Source organism: Mastigoproctus giganteus, chromosome 1 (assembly GCF_048544385.1).
Source record: "Mastigoproctus giganteus isolate SK-2022 chromosome 1, ASM4854438v1, whole genome shotgun sequence".
In the NCBI taxonomy this organism is placed as follows: Eukaryota; Metazoa; Arthropoda; class Arachnida; order Uropygi; family Thelyphonidae; genus Mastigoproctus; species Mastigoproctus giganteus.
Window position 1 is genome coordinate 256,921,173 of NC_143575.1, and position 24,944 is coordinate 256,946,116.

Below are 24,944 nucleotides of genomic sequence, written 5' to 3' on the forward strand. Positions count from 1 at the left end.
GAAAACTGAATTCAGATCCAGAAGTTGATGAAATTGAATAAAGTTAGACATAAATAGATATAGAAGATATTATTACATAAAAGTAAATAACAAGGTCTTTTTTATTTATTAAATTTTATACAATTTTATTTTAATTTTGATTTATAATTAATTGATTTGTAAATTAATATTTAAAAGCATTTATGTACCATGTGAAGCTTTCTCCACACACACGTTTTTTTATTTTACATCAAAGCATTATTTTGTAAGATTTTCTTCTATCTAGTATTATTCTTTTATACCCTTGGACTGTAAATTCAAATAAAATTAAAAATGTTTACATTTAATGCTTGCCTTTGTTTTTCAGAAATGGCCCAAGGAGGAGGTGATTTACCACCAGGTATGATTAGTGAGAGTGGAAACACCGTAAAGATTGAAGATTCGGAATTAATTACTGTTTTAGGGGAAAAATTAAGTTCCCCTAAATCACTATATAATTCACTGTCATATAGGTTTGTATGAGTGAATTAGTTTATACTTGTCTCTTCTATTGTCTTGAATGTACATTACTTAATCTTGGCTTTAGGAACAAATATCCAGAATTGATCTTTATATGTTGCACTATGCAGGACAGAATTAAAATCTGTTCCTTTATTTCTACTCCAACATGTGAAAAGAAAATCTTTTTAACATTATCTTACATTTCTTACTTGGAACCAACTGTCGTTTAACAAGTTTCTATTTTACTATTTTCAAATACACAGTATTCTTCCCTGACCCCCTTGAAATAGACGAGTACAGTGTTTTTTTTATGTTGTGAATACTCTGATAGCTGCTTTGATGAGAGTGACTGGATACCAGATGGTGCTATGTACTAGACTTTTTTTTTTTTTTTCTTCTTCTTACTGGTTGGATTAGGGGTGGGGGTGTATGAGAACACATGCCTTCCATTCTCTATTTTCATAGTTTCCACATTATTCTGCCCACCTAACTTTAAATCTTAACTTTTGCACTGGTAAAATTCAAACACCTGAAACCACTATCACTTTTATGAAAAGTAGCTGACTGTTACTTATATTGCCATTAATGTGGCTGGTAGGGAGATGACTCCTGTAGACAGTAATCTCCTGATTTACAAACACAGAGCCGCCTCCGTAGCCAGGTGGGAAGGAGCAGCAGTGCGTAGCACACGCTTCTTGATTAGACCGGGGTTCGAGCCCGTCACCACCAAATACGGAGGATGCGGAAAGGTCAGGAAATGACCACCGCATATCCCGGAGCAATATGGCCTTAGTTGCTAATGCTCCTAAAAACCAAATAACAAACAACAACAACAACAACAAACAAACACAGATTTATGATTCAAGCTTGATCTTCAGAACTTCTCAACTTCAGCTCCACAAGACATGAATGAATACTTTCAGTATTTATGCATTTAATGTGTACTTTTATGATGACCCAGACACAAAAACGGTTGGAAGTTGAGAAGACAGAAGATACTTGTTGACGTTAGACTTGAATTTCTGTACACTGTGACATTTAGAAAATGTATATTATTATATTATTATTATTACTATTATTACCAGCCACATATGGTGCAAGGAAACCTGAGGCTTATGCTGCACCAGCCAAAAAAAAAAAAAAAAATTCCCCGAGTTACCCTGAGAAAGAGAGACAGTCAGAAGTAGAAAGGAATCACCAAGAAAGAGAGAGAAGAATGATGATATCCAGCTCAGGACTCTGGGTTTGCCAAGGCCATACTCACCAGATGTGAGCCCCTGGAGATGTATATGTTGAAAGTTTGTTCCAAAGAAGAGAAATGGAAGTGATAGATGGAGAGGAAAAATTAGTTATGCGAGTTCGGAGTTGCTGAAGGGACATTGATTGTTGAAGTACATCTTCCACTAGTTTGAAAAAGAGAAGGAATTAGATGGCAGTTTGTAACAACATCTCTAGAAAATCATGCAGCAGAAACTTGAATATCTGTGTGACAGGGCATGGAGAGTTTGTGAGTAAAGAGGCATTAATTATAAATAAATATAATCTTTATTATGGAAAGAGAATCCTTAGAAATCCTTTCCTGGTATTGTAATGCCAGTGGTTAAAAAAAATTAACCTGGCTACCCTCTCTTGGTAAGAGTCTAGGGGCTTGGGAGAGATTTTGGGGGCATAAATTTCCTTTGACTTCCTCTCTTTGCAACTTGACTTTCTCCAGTCCAATTTTCCTAACAGTGAAATAATTTTCCTTGATGATTTTAATGTTCACAACTCCCTCTGGCTTCCATTTTCTAGTCACACGGACTCAGCTGCTCAAGACACTGAGGCTTTTGCAATTTCTAATGACCTTGCACAGATTGTTCATTTACCTACCAGAATACCAGACAATCCTAACAATACAGCCAACATGCTTGATCTTTTTCTCACAAACAACCCTTCTAAGTACACGGCCGAAGTGAGAGGTCCTTTAGGCACCTCAGATCACAACTTGGTGATTGTCTCTTCTCCAATGGAGCCTTTATCCCATGGCTATTCCCAACCTTGTGTTGTTTGGCATTACAAGAATACAAAATGGGATGACCTTTTCCTTGGTCAGATTACTGTTTAAAAACTTCTAATGTCAACGTTTGCTCAGATCGTGTCAGTGAAATTATTCTTATAGGAATGGAATCCTTTATTCCACACTCCACTCATCCTTTATCTAAACCTTGGTTTTCCAGTAAATGTACTAAGGCTGTTCCAGAGAAGAACGTTGCATATCGTAATTGGCTTGTTTCCAATTTTTCAGTTTCATTTGCCTACACCAAAGCTAGCAACAATTGTACAGCAGTTTAATCAGTTCAAACTAGATTTTTAACAGGCTAAGAGTAGAAAACTTGCTTCTTGCCCTAATGGTAGCTGAGCATTCTGGTCTCTTGCCAAAGCTATTGGCCACAACTTTTGCCCATCTCCGCACCCACTTCTGTCAAAACAAGATGGTTCTATTGTCACTTCAGCCAAGGATAAAGCCAACCTTCTAGCATCCCATTTTTCTTCCAATTCATGTATTAATGATCTTGGTAAAACTCCTCCCATCATTCCAAACACACTCCATTCAGTGCCTCTTGTAGTCTTCTGACAAAAGGATGTCAGAAGGATTTTGACAAATCTTGATGCTAAGAAAGCTCCAGGTCCTGATGGTATTTCTCCACTTGTTCTCAAAACCTCTGCCCCTGAAGTTACTCCTGCTCTTTGTCGCCTTTTTCAGTTTCTTTTTCCAAAGGTATTTTTCCTTCTGCTTGGAAATTTGCTCATATCCAGCCAGTTCCTAAAAAGGGTGACAAATCCCTCCCTTCCAATTATCATCCCATTGCAATTACTTCTACTCTTTCTAAAGTAATGGAGAAATCAATTAACCGCCAACTCTTAAACTACCTAGAATTCTTTCGTATGATCAACGACCGTCAGTGTCGATCCACTGGTGATATTCTGGCTTATGTTACCCATTTATGGACAAATTCAGTGGAAAAGTTTGGTGAAACACAAGCAGGTTGTTCTTGACATCTCAAAGACTTTCAATCATGTTTGGCATAAAGGTCTTCTAAACAAGCTTCTATCTCATGGTTTGCCAACTTTTTTTTTTTTTTTTAATTGGTTATCCAGTTTTCTCTCTGACCGCTCACTGAGGGTGATTGTAGATGTCTCTCAGTGTTCTAACTTCTCCACTAATGCTGGTGTCCCCCAAGATTCAGTTCTTTCCCCCACTCTTTTCCCCTTATATATTAATGACCTTCCATTGAACAGAAATCCTATCCATAGTTTTGCTGTTGATAGCTCATTGCATTCCACTTTCCAGTTTGAGAAACCTTGCCCTGCTCAATCAGTTTCAACTTCTCAAATATCCGCTACCAATTCCTTAAATGCAGATCCTCAGGTGGTTCTCCAGTGGGGCAAAGCCAACTTGGTTGATTTCAATCCATCTAAAACTCAGTCCTGTCTTATCTCACAAAAAGGATTCTTCTACTATTATGCTTATCTTTGGTGACACTCCGATTTCTAGGCATTTCTAAGATGATATATCTATTTTGAGGATTACCCTGACTTCTAATTTCTCTTGGCACAAGCCTTATAAATATTGCTTCATCTACGTCTAAAAAACTTGGTTTTCTCTTTCGCTGTCAGTGTTACTTTTCTTCAAAACAGCTGTTCACTCTGTAAAAATCACAAATCCGCACTACCATGGAATATTGTTCCCACATCTGGGGCGGTGCCCCTAAAACCTCTCTCAGGCTTCTAGATTCCATTCAGAAGAGGATAGTTAGGTTAATTAGTGACTCATCTCTAACAGAGTCTCTCCACTCTGTCTCATAGATATACTGTTTCTCCTGCATGCCTTTTCTACAGATACTTTCATGGGCACTGTTTTTCTGAACTGGCTTCTATAATTCCCGCTCTCTATTTCAAAACAGTCTGAACATGTGCTGCCACCAGCCAACATCCATTTACTGTCCAACTTCAAACTCACAGAACAAACTTTTCATCTTCCTTGTTTATTCATTCAACTGCCGTTTTCTGGAACAACCTTCCTTCATACTTATTTTTAACTTATTTTTAAACAACCAATCATACGTATTTCCTGAAAATTAGTCTACAGAAGTTCAAGTCTAATGTCAACAGATATCTTCTTTTGTCTTCTCAACTTCCAACCCATCCATGGTAGTAAGTACTATAGGTCCTAATACCTCTCGTGTTTGGGGTTTTAATAAATAAATAAATTAATTAAAAAAAAAACGATCCCAGTTGTGGAAACAAGAGGAGGAGGATCGATTTCAGCCACAGACCCTACCATTTTGGCTAAAGTAGAAGCCATTGAGACAGCGTGACTATAAATTTTATAGTAAATAAGGAAACATTAGGTATGGGTTTGCATGCCAAAACACAGTCAGCAAGACCTTTCCTGCTGACGCTTGGACTCTTGCCTTCTTGGGGGGTGGGGAACCATGATGTCGCCATTCCATGGACTGCTTTTTACTTTCAGGGTCGAAGTGGTGTATCCAACTTTCATCCTGAGTGATTAGATGAGTGAAAAAAAGTCTTCCTCGTTTTTTTGGCACAGGGCTAACAACTCTTGTGATTTCTGTTGTCGATCGGGGAATCCATCTTGCACTCAGTTTCCGTAAATGGAGTTGGTCATTAAGTTTTAACAGAGCCCACACTAATCTTCACCTCCTGGGACAATTCACGCACAGATATCCGGCAATCTTCCATGATTAACGACTCCACTTTTCTGATCATACTGTCATCAATGGCTGAATGGGAACGACCTGGAATGGGCTCAGATTCTACCAATGTCCAACCACACCTAAACTGTCTATGCCAGTACTTCACAATGCCATAGGATGGGGCTTCATCCTTATATACAGCAGCCATCTCCTTGTGGATTTCTTTAGGAGATTTCCTCTTCAAGAACAGATGCCGGATTATCGCTCTGGCTTTAACTTTGTTCATGATGCTGCTTCGTCACACGTTCAACTCTGTAAGAGAAAAACAAATTAAGACACAGGGCTGAAAGTTTTCACCTTTAGTACAGAGATGGGTATGTATGATGCTACACACAAAATATCATGACTCTGCGATATATGGAAGTAGGTGAGGGCGCTTCTTTATTGAACCACCCTCGTAGATATGTGGAACCGAAACAGAAATTTAAAAAGTTCACTGCAATTTTTTACATTTGGCTACTTTTCTCTGCAAACATATTTCCAAAAGTCTTTTTCTGTGATCTGGCTTTTAGGAAGATATTGTTTTGCAATGTAATAATTTCATTTTCAAGTAATATTTTCTCCATGTAAAAATTTCAGCAGTTTTTTCTGCAATTTTTTTCGTATCTAAGTCAACATTAAATGGATAAGAAATATATTGAAAAAAGTCTTCAATTGTTTTAAAATCACTTAACCTGGTTCCAAAATCACCCACAACATTCAATTTCAGAAACATATTTCTCACTGTTAAATTCAAAAACGGGATATATTTGCAAAATGGTCGAATTTTTTTTCTTTGAGATTCTTAGCCATTGCCAAAAATTGATATTTATATGCAGATATACTACTAATCATGTCACCCACATTTTTATTTTTTCCTTGTAATTCCAATTCAGATCACTTAATTTACTGGTAAAATCTGCCAAAAAAGCCAGATCACACAACAACTCCGTATCTTGCATCTGCTGATAATCATCTCCCCTTTGATCAACAGATTTTTTAATTTTATTCAGCAAATTTCGAAATCTCTGTAGAAACTTACTCCGACTCAGCCATCTCACATGTGTGTGTAATATCATATCTTATTCATTTTCATTGAGTTGCCTTTTGAAAAGTCTCCTTTGAAGAGATTGTCCTCTGATGGAATTCACGATTTTGAAAGCTATGTCCATAACACTTTTAGTATTTAATCTTTTTCTAGCTAACACTTGTTGGTAGATGGTACTGTGGTAACTCAAAAAATCTGGGAATTCATCATCCTTTTTTGGCACAATGCGATGAATCCCTTAAGATGCCCTGTCATTGCTTTAGTTCCATCTGTTGTTATTGATACAAGCTTAAATAGTGGCAATTTATTTTTTTCAATAAAAGTTTTGAGTGCATTAAATATATCAAGACCTCTAGTTCTTTCTTTTAACGAAACCATACCTAGCAGTTCTTCTCTAGTGGCAAAATCATCAAAAACAATATGAGCAATTGAGCTGTATCACTGATGTCTGTAGATTCATCCAGTTGTGAAGAAAAGGACATACAATTAGCAATATGAGCACACAATTGTTCGCTCACATTTTACTAATTTTTTTGATGCATCGTAGTATTTCAAGATAACTGCAGATCTTGAAGAGCACTTTTAATTTCAGTTTTGTTCTTAAAATTTTCAAAAAGAGAATCTTATTTCAAAAAATGCGTCTTTGATGAATTGACCATCAGGAAATGATTTGCATTTTTTTGCAAGAAGGTGAATCGCTTTAAATGATGCTACAGTTACTGCTGTAGATTGTAAGTTAGGTGTCACGAAGAAATTTTGTGCAAATAATCTGGATTTAAGTTCTTTTAATTTATTTTTTCTAAGGTCACTATTAGGCGGAAAATCCGATTGGTATTTACCATGGAGTGTGTTGAAGTGCCTTTCTAAATTTCCTTTTTTGGGAATAGCCACGGAAGCATTGCAAATCAAAGAACATGTTTCTTTCATCATTACAAAAAAGAATTCTAGTTCCCATCCTTGATGAAAATGATACGTTTTACTTCTTTTCATAGTATTCATTTTAAATCAAAGGGTATTAAATGAACGTATGAGCACTGTCCAGTTATTAAGTAAGCCAAATAAGAATTCGACACATACACTATGCTCTCCGCAACGTAACTGCGTGAATTTTCACTAGACAAGCCTAGTGGCCATGCAACGACAAGAGTAGTCATGTGGTTCAGCAGATTTGTAATAAGCGTATGCAGTGGGGTGCATAATAATAATAATATTTAAATTTTGACTAATCTATTTTTATATATATTTAAAATTCATGGTGATCAACCAAAATTAAAGCCATGATCGACTGGTAGATCGTGATCGACTTGTTGGCCACCTGTGGTAACCTATATCAGGGGTAAAACTCTCATTGAACTTGACGAGCAAACTGCATATGAAGAAGAGGAAAACAATTCTGAAGTGGCACCAAAAGAATTTTCAGCAGAAGAATTGGAGAAAGAAAGTTTTTCAGCGAGTTGACATGGCTTACGAGGTGATTATGAATGGAAATCCGGATGTTGAACATAGCATGAAGATACAGAAAATTTTACAAGATGGGATTCGATGCCACAAAGACTTGTACGCCGAGAAAAAGAAGAAATGACTTCACCAGACTATTATTCAAATACCTAAATAAACAATAAAGCTTTTTTCTCATCTCTCATGATGTTACCTTTTCATTAATAAAGTTTTTGCAATATTTTTTATTTCAAATCCTTTTAATTGGCTATCAAGCACAAATTGTTTATAGATTTATTATAATTTGTTTATAGACTGTTTCTCTGGTACACATTCAGTTAAAATCCATTATAATTATACCTCAAACAGCATAGTTTCACATAACACGGAACATTTCAGTACCATTTATCAGTGCTATGCGGGGTATTGCTATATTTCTGCATCAAAAATTAATTAAATAATTATTTTTTCAGATTTGATTTTTGGCAGTAATTTCACTCTGTTTGGGTGCTTAAGCTTGAGTAAACATAGTTAATATTTAAAGCATCTATGTAAAAACTTTTTTTTTTTTTTACAATTTTTTAAAATGCTACAAAAGAAATTCACTCTGCAGAGTTAGCCAATAGAGAAATTTTCTACCATGAGCCCACATATATATTCAGCAAACTTATTCACAAAAGGGTTAAATACTCTTATAAGCCACTGCACAATGTTTTTGTTAGAGTACCTTTATGGGTTCCAACAGAAAGATATATCAATGAAAAGAGTTTCTCGTGTAACTAATACCAGTTATTTCACACTTTAAGCTTGCTTAACACTCCTATGCATATAACACTATTGTATGAGGCATGTACTTTACCACTTTTAAATACTCTTGGAAACACTTTATTCTTGTTTTAAACTATTTACTTAAGCTGCAAAAATTAAGGCACCATATTCAGAAATATGGTGCCTTAATTTTTGTTATATTTCTCAAAATTGAGTACTTAACAAAATTCCACAGTATTTTTTCTCCTTTCATAGTCCACTTACCAACTTAAAATATCAAAATATTTGGAACTCAACCCCAGAGACTAGTTATATGACCCTTATTGTATGTACCTTTGCTACATATAATCCACTAGGTATATACCATTTACTCTGAATCTCCACTAATGTTTTGACCTAAAACTATACCTAACTGAGTTCATACTGACACGATGCAATGCATTTGATAACAAAGCTCTAAACAAATGACGACTGACAGAAGTGCCCTATCTTAGTCCTTGAATAATTTGTCACATCCCAATTTTTGAAGAATAAACGTGCAAGTTAATGAGGAGTTTTCTTTGCCATTCAGTCAACTTAAATGGTTCTCTAAGAAACCAGATAGAAACTGCTCAGAGAGCAGCAAAAAAGATTTTGTGAAAGCATGGAAAACTGGAAAAAAATAGTTTTTTTTATTGTAAAAGAGAAGATGAGTTCAATTTACAGAACTGCAGCTGAATTTCTGTCAGGCTGGCCTGTAAAAATATTGTGCTTTTTTTTTTGTTCAATTTCTTAATGCGACATTAATTTCAGCATTTTTAAGGAATGTCATAATCTTATAGCCTTTCTGTAAAGTAGGTAGTACAGCAGATTGTAGATACAGTCTTCAGTTCATTCTTCACTTTTGATTAAAGACTTCATAATGCTTGTTTTTTTTTTTTTTTTTATGCATATATTTTATATATAAATAACTTAATATTTATTGAGTATTGTGAATATTGCCAAGAAGCCTTTAAAAAAAAAATTGAGTACATAGTTGAACATATTTTTTTTTTAGATAATATATTTACTGCAGAGTATAAGGACAGAACTCAAAAATCGACTCGCTGCAACAAGTAACTTTCAGTCACTGGCTTGTAGATTTTTAGCTTTAATTGGCACAAATTTTTAATTAATCAAATTATTTGGATCCCACTTTAGCTTTTGAGAGTAAAAGCAAATCACATATTAAAAGGAAACTGGTATTAGATTAGTTCAAAAATTATACCATCTGATTTTATTCTGAAAGCCAATTTCAGCTGCCATTCAACAATGCTTCATATGTAATATTTTTTTATTTGGTATAGAGGCAACAGTTCTACCAGTTGATTGTGTGAAATAATCAACTGATAGAACTGTTGCTTAACTGCATTCAACAATTCTGTCAGTGTATCATGTTTACAATGGACAGACCACATTTTTAAGGTTGATAGTTTAGTGCACATAATTTATTCGAAAAAACCCAGGCATTTAATTTGAACTGTTTCATCAAGTGTGATTAATGTGTTTTTTCTTTCCTTGCATTGATGAAATCATCAGGGTAGTTGGTTGCAGCTACTTTGGTCATATTGTGATGGTTGATATGGTGTTAATCACGCTCTATTGTGAAATTATGCTGCTTGTTCAATATTCCAGAGAAACTACTACAACAAAGTCACCAAAAATATGTGTGCATTCACCAACAATATAATGAAGTAAATAAAAATCTAGTACTTTAAGTCATTATTTTTATGTTAAAGTAAAGTACAAGTTATATAGTAATAAAAGCAATATACAATACTGAAAACAGTATCTGGAGCTTTCTTTTGTTACTATATATATATATATATATATATATATTAATCCTTTTAATCTAGTATTACTTATCATTTACAATCAACATATCTTGTATGTTATTATTATACAGGATGTGGTAGAAAATATGGACACATTTAGTTTTCAAAATGTGCATGCTAGATATGATTTAGTTGCAATGTAGAGATCAGATCAAAAATGTTTGGTTTTAGAGTTTTGTTTCCTGCCATTTGTATATTATATTGAGGGAAAAACATATCCTTTGAACGTTATTCCACAAATACTGAAATTTTATAAGCAATCTGATTTCTTATATCTTAAAGTGATCTCAAGCTATATGCTCTGCCACATATGATGTGATAAGAGACATTGCCTCTTGTGGTATCTTTTGGGGAAGCAGCTATCCCTTCCCATATTTTAATATTCAAATCCAGAGTAAATTCAGATGTGATAAATTCTACTTTTTAACATTCTCCAAAAAAGAAATCAGAACTGTCTGAATCTGGAGGGGTTGGAGGCCCAGAAATGTCTCCAAATTTAAATAAGGTGAGAAATGACCTCCTGTAAAGAAGCTTTTTAGCGATTCCACAGAACTTCCCTGTGGGAAGTGGCTTCTTGTTGAAACCAAATATTTTGATTGCCGAGTCTCTAACTCAGGAGCTAAATAGGTTTCTATCATAGTGTGGTAATGTGGTAACTAACTACAGTCGGTCCTCGTATAACACGTGTTTGCATTACACGAATTCGATCATACACGATTTATAAATAGGGGAACGTTATCTTATATAACACGAACCGAATTCGCTTATACACGATTCGCCTTTGTGTTTACAAGAAATGGCAGTCGAATGCGGAATCACCCCAACTGAACGCCAACTATTGTGTTATAGGAACGAAGAAGATTCTGAAAATGTATTTATGTGTTTTATATCAGTGAAGGGGAAACACATTTCACCATAATAACGTAAAAACCAACACAATTCCAGCTATCGATATAATCGCAAATGCAATTAGATCGAGTTTACTACCAGTTTATAACAGATTCCACTAGCAGAAACGCAACTGGAAATTGTTTTTATTGTTTTATGGTAGTAACCCCCAGAATGTGCTTTAGTAAAATGTGAGGTGTTAATAGTGTATCTCGGCCTTTACGGTGTTGTTTATTCAGTTGCTACACGCGCACAGCTTTGTTTATGTGTATCAAGCGTGCCTCCTCGTTTTGTAATTGTGCTTTATTCCCTAAAAATTAGTAAAATACTAATTTTTTAGTATTTTACTAAAGGAAGCGTCCTGGCTAAGACACTGCAGATTCAGAGAGAAAAAAAAAAAAAGCAATATCGATAAACAGAGGCGGACTGGGTCAAAAATTCTTACCCGGGAAAATTTATAGTGACCTCATACTACGGTTTATGGCCAAAATCACACCGGCCTCCGGCCCACCGTGGTTTCCCCCGTAAGGCTTATGGCCAGTCCGCTTCTGTCAATAGAGAAAAAATATGAAATTGTGAAACGCTTTGAGCAAAATGAAAGACCATGTGATATTGCACGTGCTACAGACCTAAATGAGGCAACGCCGAGAATTACAAAGAATGCAGAGAAAATAAAAACAACTTTCATAGCGGAAACAACTCAAAGTGTAATTAAAATCCATTAGATTAACACACAAAGAATTCGAAGAGATGGAATGGCTGTCATCTCTTTGGATAGAAAATCGAACAAAAAGCAAGTTTGCTTACGATAGAAGCAAAAGCATTAGCAATATTTTATTACGACTTACGTATTATAATTTATACTTACGTATTATAAAATACGTATTTTATTACGACTATTTTATTTAATATAATAATTTTTTTACGAATAAAATACGTATTTTATTCGTAAAAAATACTTTTTTAGTATTAAAAAATACTAAAAATACTTTATTATAATATAATATTATTTTTATTACGTATTTTAATCGTTATAAAATACGTAAGTATTTTATAACGATTAAAATTACCCGATTATTTATTGTGTTTGGTAATGTTTTGGTTCCAAATGTGTGTTCAATCTTGGGTGGTCGGCACCTAACCCTACTTTTCCCATAGGGCCTGTTGTTTACATTGCACGATTTTGCATTGCACGAGGATTTCTAGGAACGCAACTATCGTGCTATACGAGGACAGACTGTACTACGTTCTCATTTTGTTTATTTTCAAAAAAAGTAGGCTCCATTCACTCCAAATAATGAAATGCCACAATATAAAGTTCTCTATAGCTGTATGAAGAGGAACTTTATGCATTTTGCATGAATTTTCTCTTTCCCGATAACCATAGTTCTGTTTCTTTACAAAACCTGAAAGATGAAAACAAGCATCAGACATTTTCAATTCATTTAGGATGTTTAGCTGTTTTTTTTCTCAAATTTTCAGCAAATTCTCAAAATAGTCTACATTTGTATGCAGTTTGGTTTTTCACATTTTGACAACTCTTGCGAAACACAGTTCTTGTATGGTTGGAACTTGTTCTAGTGTAATATTCTAATGATTCTGTTCCAAGGTAAGCAGAGCAGCATGCCATTTAATTGGTGTGCATGAACTGTAAATTATTGTACCAATAATTTGCTTGCTGATTTATGGAGATGTCACGGGAAACTTGTGAGTTAAAGTGACATGTCCTGCACTGAGCCCATCATTTGCCTTTTGGTATCCCAAATTAATACAGAATAATGAGGAGTGTTACAAGTTTGAAGCATGAAAAAACCTCGTGATCAAGTTTCTGTTATGGAATTTGTCTTCACAAATAATTCAACATCCAAATTTATTATTCCATAATAAATGGTGCAAAACAAAATTCCAAGATCTTATTTTTCGATGTGTAAGCACACATTTAAGTGCATTTATTTACTTGATTACTGTCATTAACTACCCTGCCAAACTTTGTAACATCTGCAAACTTAGACATTGAGCCATATACCTTCATTAATAAAACATAGAAAACAGCAATGGGCTCGGCACTGAACCCTGTGGAACTATATTAATGACATTAGTTCTCGAAGAGCAGTGTCCATTAATAACCACTCTGTCTTGTCCCACTCAACCACCCTTTTATCCATAGTGAAAGCCATTAATGCTACACTGCTCAGATTTGTAGAGTAGTCTCTAATGTGCAACAGTATAAAAAGCTTTCTTGAAATTAAAGTACATAATATCAAAATGTATTTTTTCATCCAGTTCCTTCGTTGCTGTCATAATAACCAATCAGATGGGTGAGACAAGATTGCCTTTTAACAAATCAGTGCTGTGATTGCAATATAACAGCATTCCTGTTTAGATGATCCTCCATTAATTCTTCAACCAGTGATGTCATTCTTTTCCTTGGAACAGAAGTCAAGCTAACAGGTCTGTGATTACTCATGTCTCCCTTTGTGAATTTGGAATACATTTGCACATCTGTAGTCCATAGAGAGAGATCCTCTGATTCCAGAGATGCTCTCGTGATCTGCTTAATGGTTTGCTTACCTCTTATGTTGCCTCCTTTAATATAACTGGATAGATCTGGTCTGCCCCTGGTGCTTTTTATCATGTTTAGCTTCAACAATTTCTCCTTCACTTTCCCCTCAGTTATCACAAAATCATTCAGCTTCCCATCAGAATTTGACTTCTGACATCCCCATCCCTAAAAAATTCCTCATGTTGAATGTAGATGCAAAATATTGTCATACGGAAGCCTATCATGTGCTTGATTGCACATGATAGACCTCTGTATCACCTGATAATTTATATGCATCCCATGCATTTTTTTCTCTGCCACATGTCTCATTAGTTCATCTGACATCCATTTAGGTCTAAGCCTTGAACAGTATTTCTTAGTTGGTATGATAATCCTAGTAGCATCAATGTGCCCAGCACTGAACCCTGTGAACTACACTAATGACATTAGTTCATGAACAGCAGTGTCCATTAATAACCCACTCTGGCTTCTCCCACACAACCATCCCTTTATCCAAAACTTCTTGTTGCTTCTATGATAACATCCCTGAATGCCTCCCATTTAGCATTTGCTGTTGGTAACATCATCAGTTGTTCTCACTGAGACCATTCAGACAATTTAAAAATTGTCTTAGACCACTATACTGACTGTTATGAAAGCAAAGTCCCTTTACCCTTGACAGTAGTTAGGTCTTTAAGTAATTCCCACATCAGTACACTGTGATTACTGCCACTCATTCAGTCTTTTACCTGCAGCTTCTTAATGTGTGAAGATTTGCTGCTGATAATCAGACCAAGAGTATTGCTTCTTCTTCTTGCCTATCTAACATGCTGTTGTAGAAAAATCATTTGGTTAAATCCACTCTTTGCTAGTGTGTTAATAACCAACCCAATGAGTTCCAGTCAATATCTAGAAAGTTAAATTCTAATCAGATGACTAAATATGTTATACAGTTGATGTGATAAGAGAATTTGATTAATGGAAATAAAATAGGATTCAAGTGTTTTATGGAACATTTTTATGATTCCATTTCTGTAATATTTTGTTTTCCATTGATGATTGGCCTTGCAGATGAAACTTGATGCTTAATTTATTCATTGTAAATATTGAAATTGAGAGGGGGGGTGAAAAATAAAATTGTTTCATTTTCATTTTTTTAATTAAAAGGTAATGGGAGAGGTTTATATCCTCCACGTGCTTGTATTTAAAAATCAAAGTGATATGGAATATTGTTGATATGGAATATTTTTAAAATAGGATTTGTGCCATTCCCTTTTCACATTTTTAGGGAACAGGTTATCCTTCACATGTTCTTGCCTTGAAATTGTAGATGTGACATTAGTGGAAATTTTCTTATAGTATTAGTTCACATTTCATCTCCCTTCCCTTTCTCATAATTTACAAATATCTTACTGCCTTATTTTGTGGAAGGAGTTAAAAAAAAAAAAAAAAAAACAGTTGTTCTACATGGTAATCATAGAAGAAAAGCTGTGATGTGAGAAAGATGGTGGAATTTTTTTGAAAATAGTTCCTTCCTCAGCTTTTAATTTCTGCAATATATTATTTATATAGTCATTCACCACTATTGAATTATAATATTCTGCCATCTCCGGTTATCATTAATTACACTGGTCAACACCAAAAATGTTTCTGACTTGAAAATAGTCAATTCTTCTTAATTTCAGCATGAGAAAAATGAATATAACATTTAAAACTTAGTTAGCTCTCGGTTCCACGATATAGCCCATCTTATGATTTAGGGGAATGTTGGTGAATACACGGAAATTTTGGAGTCTAGAGAATAGATAGGTTGGTAACACTGAAACAGGAACCAATGTGCCGTTTTTTTTTTCTTCCCTCTTCCGGTTTATGGATAAAAATTACGTAAAAAGCCGGGATGCCATATAAATGTGTTAACAGTGTTGACAATTTTTGTTGTGTGTGGTGTGTGACATTTTCCACTCATAAACACCAATTGACTCCACTTGTGGAGACAGCCTGCTACCATTATTTTGGCTCTAGGATAGGGGATGAAGACAAACGCTGGGCACCTCATATTTGCTGCAACACATGTGCTGTAAATCTCTGTGGATGGTTGAATAACAAAGGATGTTCAATGCCTTTTGCCATCCCAATGATTTGGAGGAGCCCTCAATTCATGTAAATGACTTATTTCTGCATGATGCCTCCTCTTCAGCATGGCATGTCAAAAAAAAAGGAAGTGGACTGTGGAATACCCCAACATCCCATCAGCTATCCAACCAGTGGCACATGGGGATGGTCTGCCTGTACCTCACCCTCCAGAAGAGTACACTTTGGAGTCTGATGAAAATGGGGCCATTGTGAGGAATGATGGTCAACCTGGGCCCTCAATATCACAGGATCTTGATTTTGTGCCAGAACCTGAGTCACACAGAATCGCTCAAGGTGAACTAAGTGACCTAATTCGAGACCTAGATCTATCGAAAGATAAAGCAGAGCTTTTGGGATCAAGGCTCCAACAGTAGAATCTTCTGCAACCAAATGTCAAGAATGCTTTGACTCCATATTTTAAAAGTGAAAGCAACCTTATTGCCTGCTGTAATGTCAATGGTTTGATGACAGCTTTGAATGTGGAGCACAACCCACAGGACTGGAGACTATTCATAGACTCATCAAAGCTAAGTTTAAAAGCTGTTTTGTCCCACAATGGCAGTGCTCTTCCTTCAATTCCTCTAGGCCATGCTGTCCACATTTTAAGACATATGAGAATATGAAATTAATTCTGGAAGCAATGAAGTACAAAGACCACCAATGTCAGATCTGTGGAGATCTGAAGGTGATTGCAATACTGTTGGGCATGCAGTTGGGATACATGAGGTGTCCTGTGTGAATGGGACAGTTGGGCTCACACTACAAGAGAAAATTCTGGCCTCTAAGGGAAAATCTGTGCCCCAGGGACAAAAATGTCCAGCACAATCCTCTGGTTGATCGAAGCAAAATTCTTCTGCCCCTTTTACACATCAAACTGGGACTCATGAAGAACTTTGTTAAGGGAATGAGCCAGAATGGAGAAGCTTTCAAGTACCTGAGAGGATAATTTCCACTGTTGAGTGATGCTAAGGTTAAGGAAGGAATCTTTCTTGGTCCACAACTTCGTGAACTTTTAAAGGATGAAAACTTTGAGCAAGTCCTCCAGGGTAATGAGAACGCAGCTTGGGAAGCTTTTAAAAGTGTTGTGCATGACTTTCTGGGAAACTGAAGAGCTGGAAACTGTTGAGACTGTGAACAACCCTCTAGAAAAGTATCATCAATTAGGCTGCAACATGTCACTGAAAATCCACTTCCTTGACTCTCATCTGGACTTCTTTCCTGAAAACTGTGGTGCAGTGAGTGACAAGCACAGTGAGCGATTCCACCAAGACATTTCAGCAATGGAAAGAAGATATCAGAGTAGGTGGAATGCTTCTATGCTTGCTGACTACTGTTGGACAGTAACAAGAGATGCCCCAGAAGTGGAATACAAGCGGCAAGCAAAAAGAAGGCATTGTTGTGAATAGGCCACATTTTGAGAAAGTGCTTTCAGTTCCTGTGCAGTTTTCTTGTGTTCTTGTTTTTTTACATTTTAATTAAAAACAACTGTGATTTATGTTGTATCAAGGAAATGTAAATATGAGATTGTTTTAATATTACTTTTCACTCTGACTACTACTGAAATTACTATATTCTTGGACAATAGCGAAAGTTCTGTATGTCAAAAACTAAAGCTAATAAAAATTTCCTGAAGTCATATTCCTTTTTCTCGACCCAAAATTAGTAAAGTTTGCCTATTTTAAGAAAGAAAACAAATTCAAAGAATTTTTTTGTTGAACAGTTATTATACTCAATAAAATACTCTTTATAAAACAAGTGTTTCTGAAAATATTCTACTTTACAATTTAATGTAGAAAGATGACACTAATTAAAAACCCCCACTACTGATTATTGCAGTTTAAACTACAATAATCAGTAATGGGAGTTTCCAATAAGTGTCACCATTACTACACTTACTATTTTGATTTAATGATTTAAAATATTCCTAAACTGCTAGTTTATAAAGTAACTAGAATATTGTTTATTGTGCTATTTATATTCATTTGAATATACTATTCAGAAAGAAATGCTGGGGTTTGGCGGCAAAACTCTGCTAGCTGTTTCTACAACCAGGTGTAGCTTCTTGAAATGCTTTCTTGATTTAAAAGGTAAACCAAACTAAACAATCAGTGTAATAAAAACTAAGATGAAATAAAATTTAGAACACAAATGAAAAACCACTAAAATATACCAAAAACTCAGTTTATCTAAACTTTAAAATAAGTGCACCCACCACCAAATCTCCTTCAGTGAAGAACAAAGATTTATGGAAATGTGTCTGCAAAATATTGTGGAATATTTACATAAAATGTTAGTGTTGATTTTTTAAATTTTAGAATGTGTGTAATAATTTTTATATGGATCTTTACTTAGACCTCTTTTCTCTCTCCTCTCAGTGCTCAAGATGCTTCATGTTCTTCATCACATCCATCAGATTTTCTGGATATAGAGCTTTCTATACAATCTAAAGCACCCGGATTATCAAGACAGTCTAGCATGGGATCTCTTTCTGATATGCCATCACGCCCTGGGACTAGTACTCCATCTGATTTTTCTGAAAGTGATTATGAGCCCTTAAGCCCTGGAGATTTGAACTGAAGTATTATCATTGCCATATGTTGTAAAAGATGTTCAAAATTCAATCTTTGATGCATTATGGATTTTTTTTTTTTTTTTTTTATTCAACAAAAAAGTTAAATGAACAGTTTAGTAGTTTACATGGTATGTTGGAATTTGATGTTTTCATATCAGTTCAAGAAAGAAGATGCTTTTATGGAAAATAAACTACATGTGAACAAACGTTCACCAGTGTTTTGGGAAGTTGTCCTTGCCTTGTGATCAAGCGCCCTTCCATCCAGAGACATTTTGTAACTGCTCATCTGAGCTTAATTGCTTGGATGCATCAGAGGTGTTGGACATTTATTATTATTATTACTACTACTGCACAGTTATATTTCCTTAAAATGGTTCGGTAGTCACAAAAAAGACGAAATCATTTATTTATCATTGAAACCTTGTTGCAAGATGTGTACACGGAGTGTTCTGAGACACTGGTTGCTCATTTTGTTTTTATAATAAATTGCTAAACAATTACCTTGCTACATTATAGCATTGGACTACCAGAGATGTCTGTGTGCGGTTTTAAACCTGGTTAACGATTTATAGTCTTGGTACAGTTGTGGACCTTGTTCGCAACAGAAGCACAGTAAAATACTTAGTCATGAACACAAGTATACACGCACAAAGTCAGGATAGTTTGAAAAGTGGTTTTTTATATTTACTTCTAACCCTATTTAATCTGATGCATATTAAACACTTGGACAATCTAAACTGCTACTAATGCTTTAGACAGTTTAAACTTACAAAGTATTTATATAGTTTATTGAGTGTTGCCATAGAAGTCCTTAATTTTGTCATGGCTGTTAATCATCATTTAACTAATCTGTTTCTTGTATTAAAAGGTAGTAAAACAGTAGACTGAAGCCTATCAGCTTTTTTTTTTTTTTTGTTTTCCCTTCCCCTCTTTTGTTTGGTAACTGCAACTTGGGAAATAAGTGTTTCGCTTTACTGTGATCAACATGGACAAAAATAACTGTAAAGATTTGGTGAAATTTATTATTTGTTTGAGGAAAAATTGTCAAAGTAAGTTTTGGCTAAATTAGAATTAAGTAAGGTACTTAGTTTATAACACCAAACTTGTGAGAATGTATGGTTCAAGTTTTGATTAGTCAAGAGAATTTTTAATGTAGAAAGAATTTTTAAAATTGTTGAACACTTTGTTTTAATAAAATTTTAGTGATTATGCAATAACTTCTAATATTTCTGAAGGACCAAATTTTATTCCAAAGTGATGCCTGTGTGTTTACCTTTAACAATAAACTCAGGTAGACTTGTAGGGTATTTTTAATGTATGCATTTTAAGCAATTTTATGCCTCTTGCAGTTCTAAATTCCTCTAGTTGTAATTAACAGTGAAGATTCTGACAAACTATTTTTAAATATTTAAAATTTCATAGATATCTTTTTAACTTGCAGTGAAGCCCTTCAGAATGAAATGTGCTGGAATTGTTTGCTTTTTGAAAGCATCAGTTCATGTAAATAGTTGTTACATTTTGTTCTTTATGTAATCTTTAGTAGAAATAGAATTTTTTCTCCCCATGTATATGAATGTTAACTAAAAGCCCATTAAAATGGTATTCTCAGTTACAAAGTTTCATTCTTGAATTTTGTTGTTCTGATTAAACATTTGTTTATAACTACAAAAAAGCTCACGTCTGTTAAATTCGTTGTTGAGCATGCCACATTTCTCTTAATAAAAATTCTAAAGTACAAAACTGAAACAAAATAAAGCATTAAAGAGAAAAAGATTGTTTTTATATGTCGTTATGTTGAGGTTTGAAATTTCATAAGCTTTTGTTGTCGAGGGTATTTGTACAGTAGTACCCACTATTAACAACATTGTTTTTTTTAACCCTCTAGTTAGCATGCCAAATTCAAATTCATAGCGGGTGTTGGTGAATTTTGTACACAAGTGGTTTTTTTTCGGGGGTGGGGGATTTGTTTAAAGTGGGAAACTTAAATTTTATTCTTAATTTTGACATGTTGGAGAAGTTCAAAAAACATTATTAGAAACAGTCTTATTACCTAAAAAATAATTGCCTGACCATCTTACAGCCAAATCTTGGGTTAGTGAAGCATGGGGGTGGAAGTAACGAAAACTGGAAAATTAATACAGGAATGAATATTTCTTGAATGTGGTAAATGTTTTTTTTTTTTAAGGACTACTTTTCCACTAAAAAATGGTACAGAACGGAAGTGAATGTCATAACTGTAGTAATACTAAAATTCATGCTGATGATTTTAATACATATTTAAATTTTTTTTTTTTTTTTTTTTTTTTTGTGAATAAACCAGGGTAACAGCTAGTGAATTAATGACATTTCATGTTTAATATAAATTCTGTGACCAGTAAGACCCAGTGTATAATTATCCTCTCAGTGACATTTATTTGATTGACTTTTATCAGTATAATCTTACTGCAATAATTAGCATTAGTAAGGCATATAATGTAAGAAAGGAAGCTTATATAGCATTAGCCAAAAAAAAAAAAAAAAAACCACCCTTCCCATTTTACCCATCCATTCACTCCAAATGTTTGTCTAGTTCTGCCTTGAACTTATTTAAGTTGCTGACCTCTACCAGATGGAAGTCTGTTCCAACTACCTGCTTGCTAAAGGTGAATTTCTGCACATCCATTCTAGAATTGTCTTTTCTTAATTTAAATTTATGCCCCCTCAGGTGAGTAATCTGAGCAAGAGGAAGGATCCCATCAGCATTGAGCATGCTCAAACCATTCAAGGCCTTTATACATTTAAATTAGATCACCTTGCAGGTGACTAGTCTCTACCTGCTGCAATTTGCAGAACTTAAGCCTTTCTTGGTAACACTCGCCAATCTCGTTTCCCTTCTCTGTACTCTTTCCAGCAGCTCTACATTTTTCCAGTTACAGTTTTAATCAGTCAAGTTTTTCATATAGCTGCCCTTTCCCTCCCACCCACAGACAAAGCTCTCTGGAAACAGTTGCATCATGTGTATGGCGAATGACTAGTACTATAGAATGTTTTTATTATTACATAGTTTATCAACCATGGCAATATTTTTTTCTCTGCCTGAGATCTGTTTGGTGTTTCTCACTGCATTTGCAATACCTGGCTACCATTTGTTATCAATGAAATTTGTGATTTATTGAAATCCTTGAAACTTCAATTATCTGCAACTCAACTATTGAGATTCACAAGCCAGGATGTGTATTAACATTGATAGTCATTTTCAGCATTCATCTGCTTGTTTGCATAGTCCAATGAAAATTGGACTTGATTTATTTGTAAATTTTCAGCATTTAATTCCAGGAATTCAAGCTCCTGGAATTAAAACATCAAGTCCATGAGTCATCTTGTATATCACTTGGCACCTCTTATTATTTATATATATATATATATATATATATATATATTTTTTTTTTTTTTTTTTTTGGAAATTTTATTGCTTAAGATACCAATGAAATTTTAATTAAAGCCACAGTTTCCTTTAGAGTTCAGAGAATATAGTAAAGAATATGCTGAAGGACTGGTGTAGTAAGAACAAAATAGGATGTCAGTTTTCCTGAATTTTATGTCTACTGGATTTGTCACCACTGGGTTTCTTTGTTTCCATGACCCAGAAGAGCCATGAAAGATCATCACTACAAAGACTTTCTGTATATTCAAGGGACTGGGACCATAATCTTTCTCATCAGTGAACTTTATAATATTCCTATTCAAGTGTTCTGCCACATTAACATCCTTGAGTTGAAAAAATGCCCTGGTGAAAATAGAACATTTTAAGAGTAAGTGGTAGTTTGGTTTTACATGTTTAATGGCTTGCACACATATATATATATACAGTGGAACTTCTCTATTACGAACTTCTATTTAACGAATTTCTCTATGTTATGAATTTTTTCGCAAAACACTGCACCTTGAAACGAAATTACGTGTAAAATTAACCCCATATAACGAAGTGTTAGTCTCTCTATAACGAATTTTTTAAAAAATTAGTAAAAGCATTTTTGAAGATTTTCAAGCATTTACTGCTAAACAGACGCTCAAATATACTGCCTCCTTCCTTCCTTCCGAAATTGCGCATTAGCATCTGGAATTAAATAATCATCCTTTTAGTGAACATTTGTGGCCATTGACACCCGTAGGAGGGTCTTTATTTCATTTTTGTTACAGTTATTAAACCAAATGGATTTTCTTAAAAGTGGTCGTAAACTTTACAATAAATAGGGTAGATTTGTAAATTGATGTTGGCTCAGGGAAAAACGAAATTCACTGCGGTAAACCTTTAGCATGCTGCGGTGGCAACACAATGCTACCATAGTTGGTTTTTGGTAACGCCTACTGAGTGACATTCGCATCTCACCTCAATTGTACCACGTGCCCTTCATGTCAGTCATTATATGATATGTCCGTTCTCGTCTAACTGGACTCCCAGTAGGTAGTCCATTTTTTTAAATTTTGTTCGTCATCAATCACATAAGCTATATACTCTTGTATTTTTTTTTTTTTTTTTTTTTTTTTACCTGAAAAGTAACATACAGCATACATTAATCATAAATTTTCTTTCGCATACATATGAATGAAAGCAGAATAAAGGAAATTCACAAAGGCGTATATTTCTTCAAAGGGAGTGATACTGTTGAATTGGCAAGTGAACGGTACCTGGTCATTGAGTAGGCGGTACCTGTACTAACAATTCACTATATGGCCAGTGCAGCGAAGTTTGCGGTGTATGTATCGGCAAGAGCTGCAGTCCAGTAATTTTTACAATTGCGAAAACAATGTCGAAGAGCAAGTGTTTAAGTATTAATGACAAAGCAAAGGTTGTTATGATATTGACCAGGGTTTTAAGAAAAAAGATGTTGCAGAGAAATGTGCATATCTGCAAGCAGTTTATCTACGATTTAAAAAAATCGAGAATTTTAAATGCAATTGAAGGAGGAACAGACAAGAAGCGAATTAAGTTGTATATACGAAGATGTTGATCAAGTTGTTCTAAAATGGGTGCAAATGATACGTGAAAAGAATATTGCAATATCGGGCCTAATAATTAAGCAGCAAGCTCTGAAATTTGCACAGTCCCTTGGACATACAGAATTTAATGCAAGCACTGGGTGGCTAGATAAATTTAAGAAGCACCACAGAATTGTGGAAAAGGCTATTTGTGGAGAAAAGTGTTAATGTAAGCGAAGAAGATTGCAACAGTTGGATGAACAATACCTTAAAGAAGATTTTGGAAGAATATGAGCGTAAGGATGTTTTTAATGCTAACGAAATGAGTTTATTCTTTAAATGTTTACCGAATAGAACACTTGCTTTTAAGGGTGATAAATGTTTTGGCGGAAAGCAAAGAAAGAATCACTGCGCTAGTTGGAGCAAATATGACAGGAAGTGAAAAATTAAGACAGCCATCGGAATATCAAAAAACCCAAGATGTTCTTTGGAAGTTGACCACACCTTTTAATGAAAAAGCATGGATGACAAGTGATATTTTTGAAGAATGGATATTAAAACTAGACAAGTGTATAACAAAAGAAAAAAGGAAAATCGTGTTGGTAACTGACAACTGTCCGGCACATCCTGCCAGTATTTCTGCCAAACTTAAAAGTGCGAAGTTGTTTTTACTACCAAACGTAACGTCAGAACCCCAGACAATGGACCAAAGCATTATTAAAAATTTTAAATTTCATTATCGAAAGAGAATAATAATGAAGATTGTCAATGCGTTATCAGAAAATAGAAACTTGGAGGTTACAATTAACCCTAGAGATTGCATCTCTGAACTGGCAAAATTTGGACAAACGATGCACTGAATACACTATTCAAAATTGTTTTTTGAAAGCGGGATTTGCATTGAATAATGAAGTCGAACAACGACTGGACGAACAAGATGACCTGCCCCTTTCACAACTGAAAAACTTTTGGACATTATTAGAATTGTCCAGAAACATTGACAATGAAATAACACTGGATAGTTATGCTTATGTAGATCACAGCAGAACATCCAAATGAAGATGAAATACTGCTGAACAGTGTTAGATGCGACCATGATCACGAAGAAATTAACGATGACGCATCAGAACAACTCGTGAAGAAATGATTTAACGGTTCGTATGGGTCTACCGTTTGTGAAAATGTTCCTAATAATGTTTTTAATGCTCTGAACAAATGTGAGGTTTTCTTTGAGAATCAGACAATTTTTTAATTGTACTGTGCAAACAAAAATTACAGATTTTTTTTAATTTGTGATACTTACTGGCAAAAATTGTGTAAACGTAATTTAAATAAGTATGTTTTTGAAATAAAATACATTAAAAATAAATGTAGATTCGTTTTCATTTTCTAATTAGATAATTTCTAATAAAAAAGATTCTCTGTATAACGAAATTTCTCTATAACGAATTTTTTTCGCTGGATTTATGGAATTTGTTATGGGGAAGTTTGACTGTATATATAAAAGTATCTATTGTCATATGGGTTA

At 34.6% G+C, this 24,944-nt stretch overlaps 1 protein-coding gene across 3 annotated transcripts in view; it reads left to right on the forward strand.

Moving 5' to 3' along the window:
- The window catches only part of Dp (transcription factor Dp), a 185,624-nt gene extending 167,153 nt beyond the window's left edge, over positions 1 to 18,471 (forward strand). For 2 of the 3 annotated variants that reach the window (XM_090385809.1, XM_090385814.1), the window contains 2 exons: positions 347 to 491; positions 18,261 to 18,471. In XM_090385809.1, coding sequence (XP_090241935.1) covers positions 347 to 491; positions 18,261 to 18,462 — 347 coding nt within the window. In that variant the 3' untranslated portion in view covers positions 18,463 to 18,471. Of the gene's footprint in view, positions 1 to 346; positions 492 to 17,884; positions 17,973 to 18,260 lie in introns of all 3 variants that reach the window. The other variant, XR_016547671.1, reaches the window with a different exon arrangement.
- The last annotated feature ends 6,473 nt before the right edge of the window (positions 18,472 to 24,944 follow it).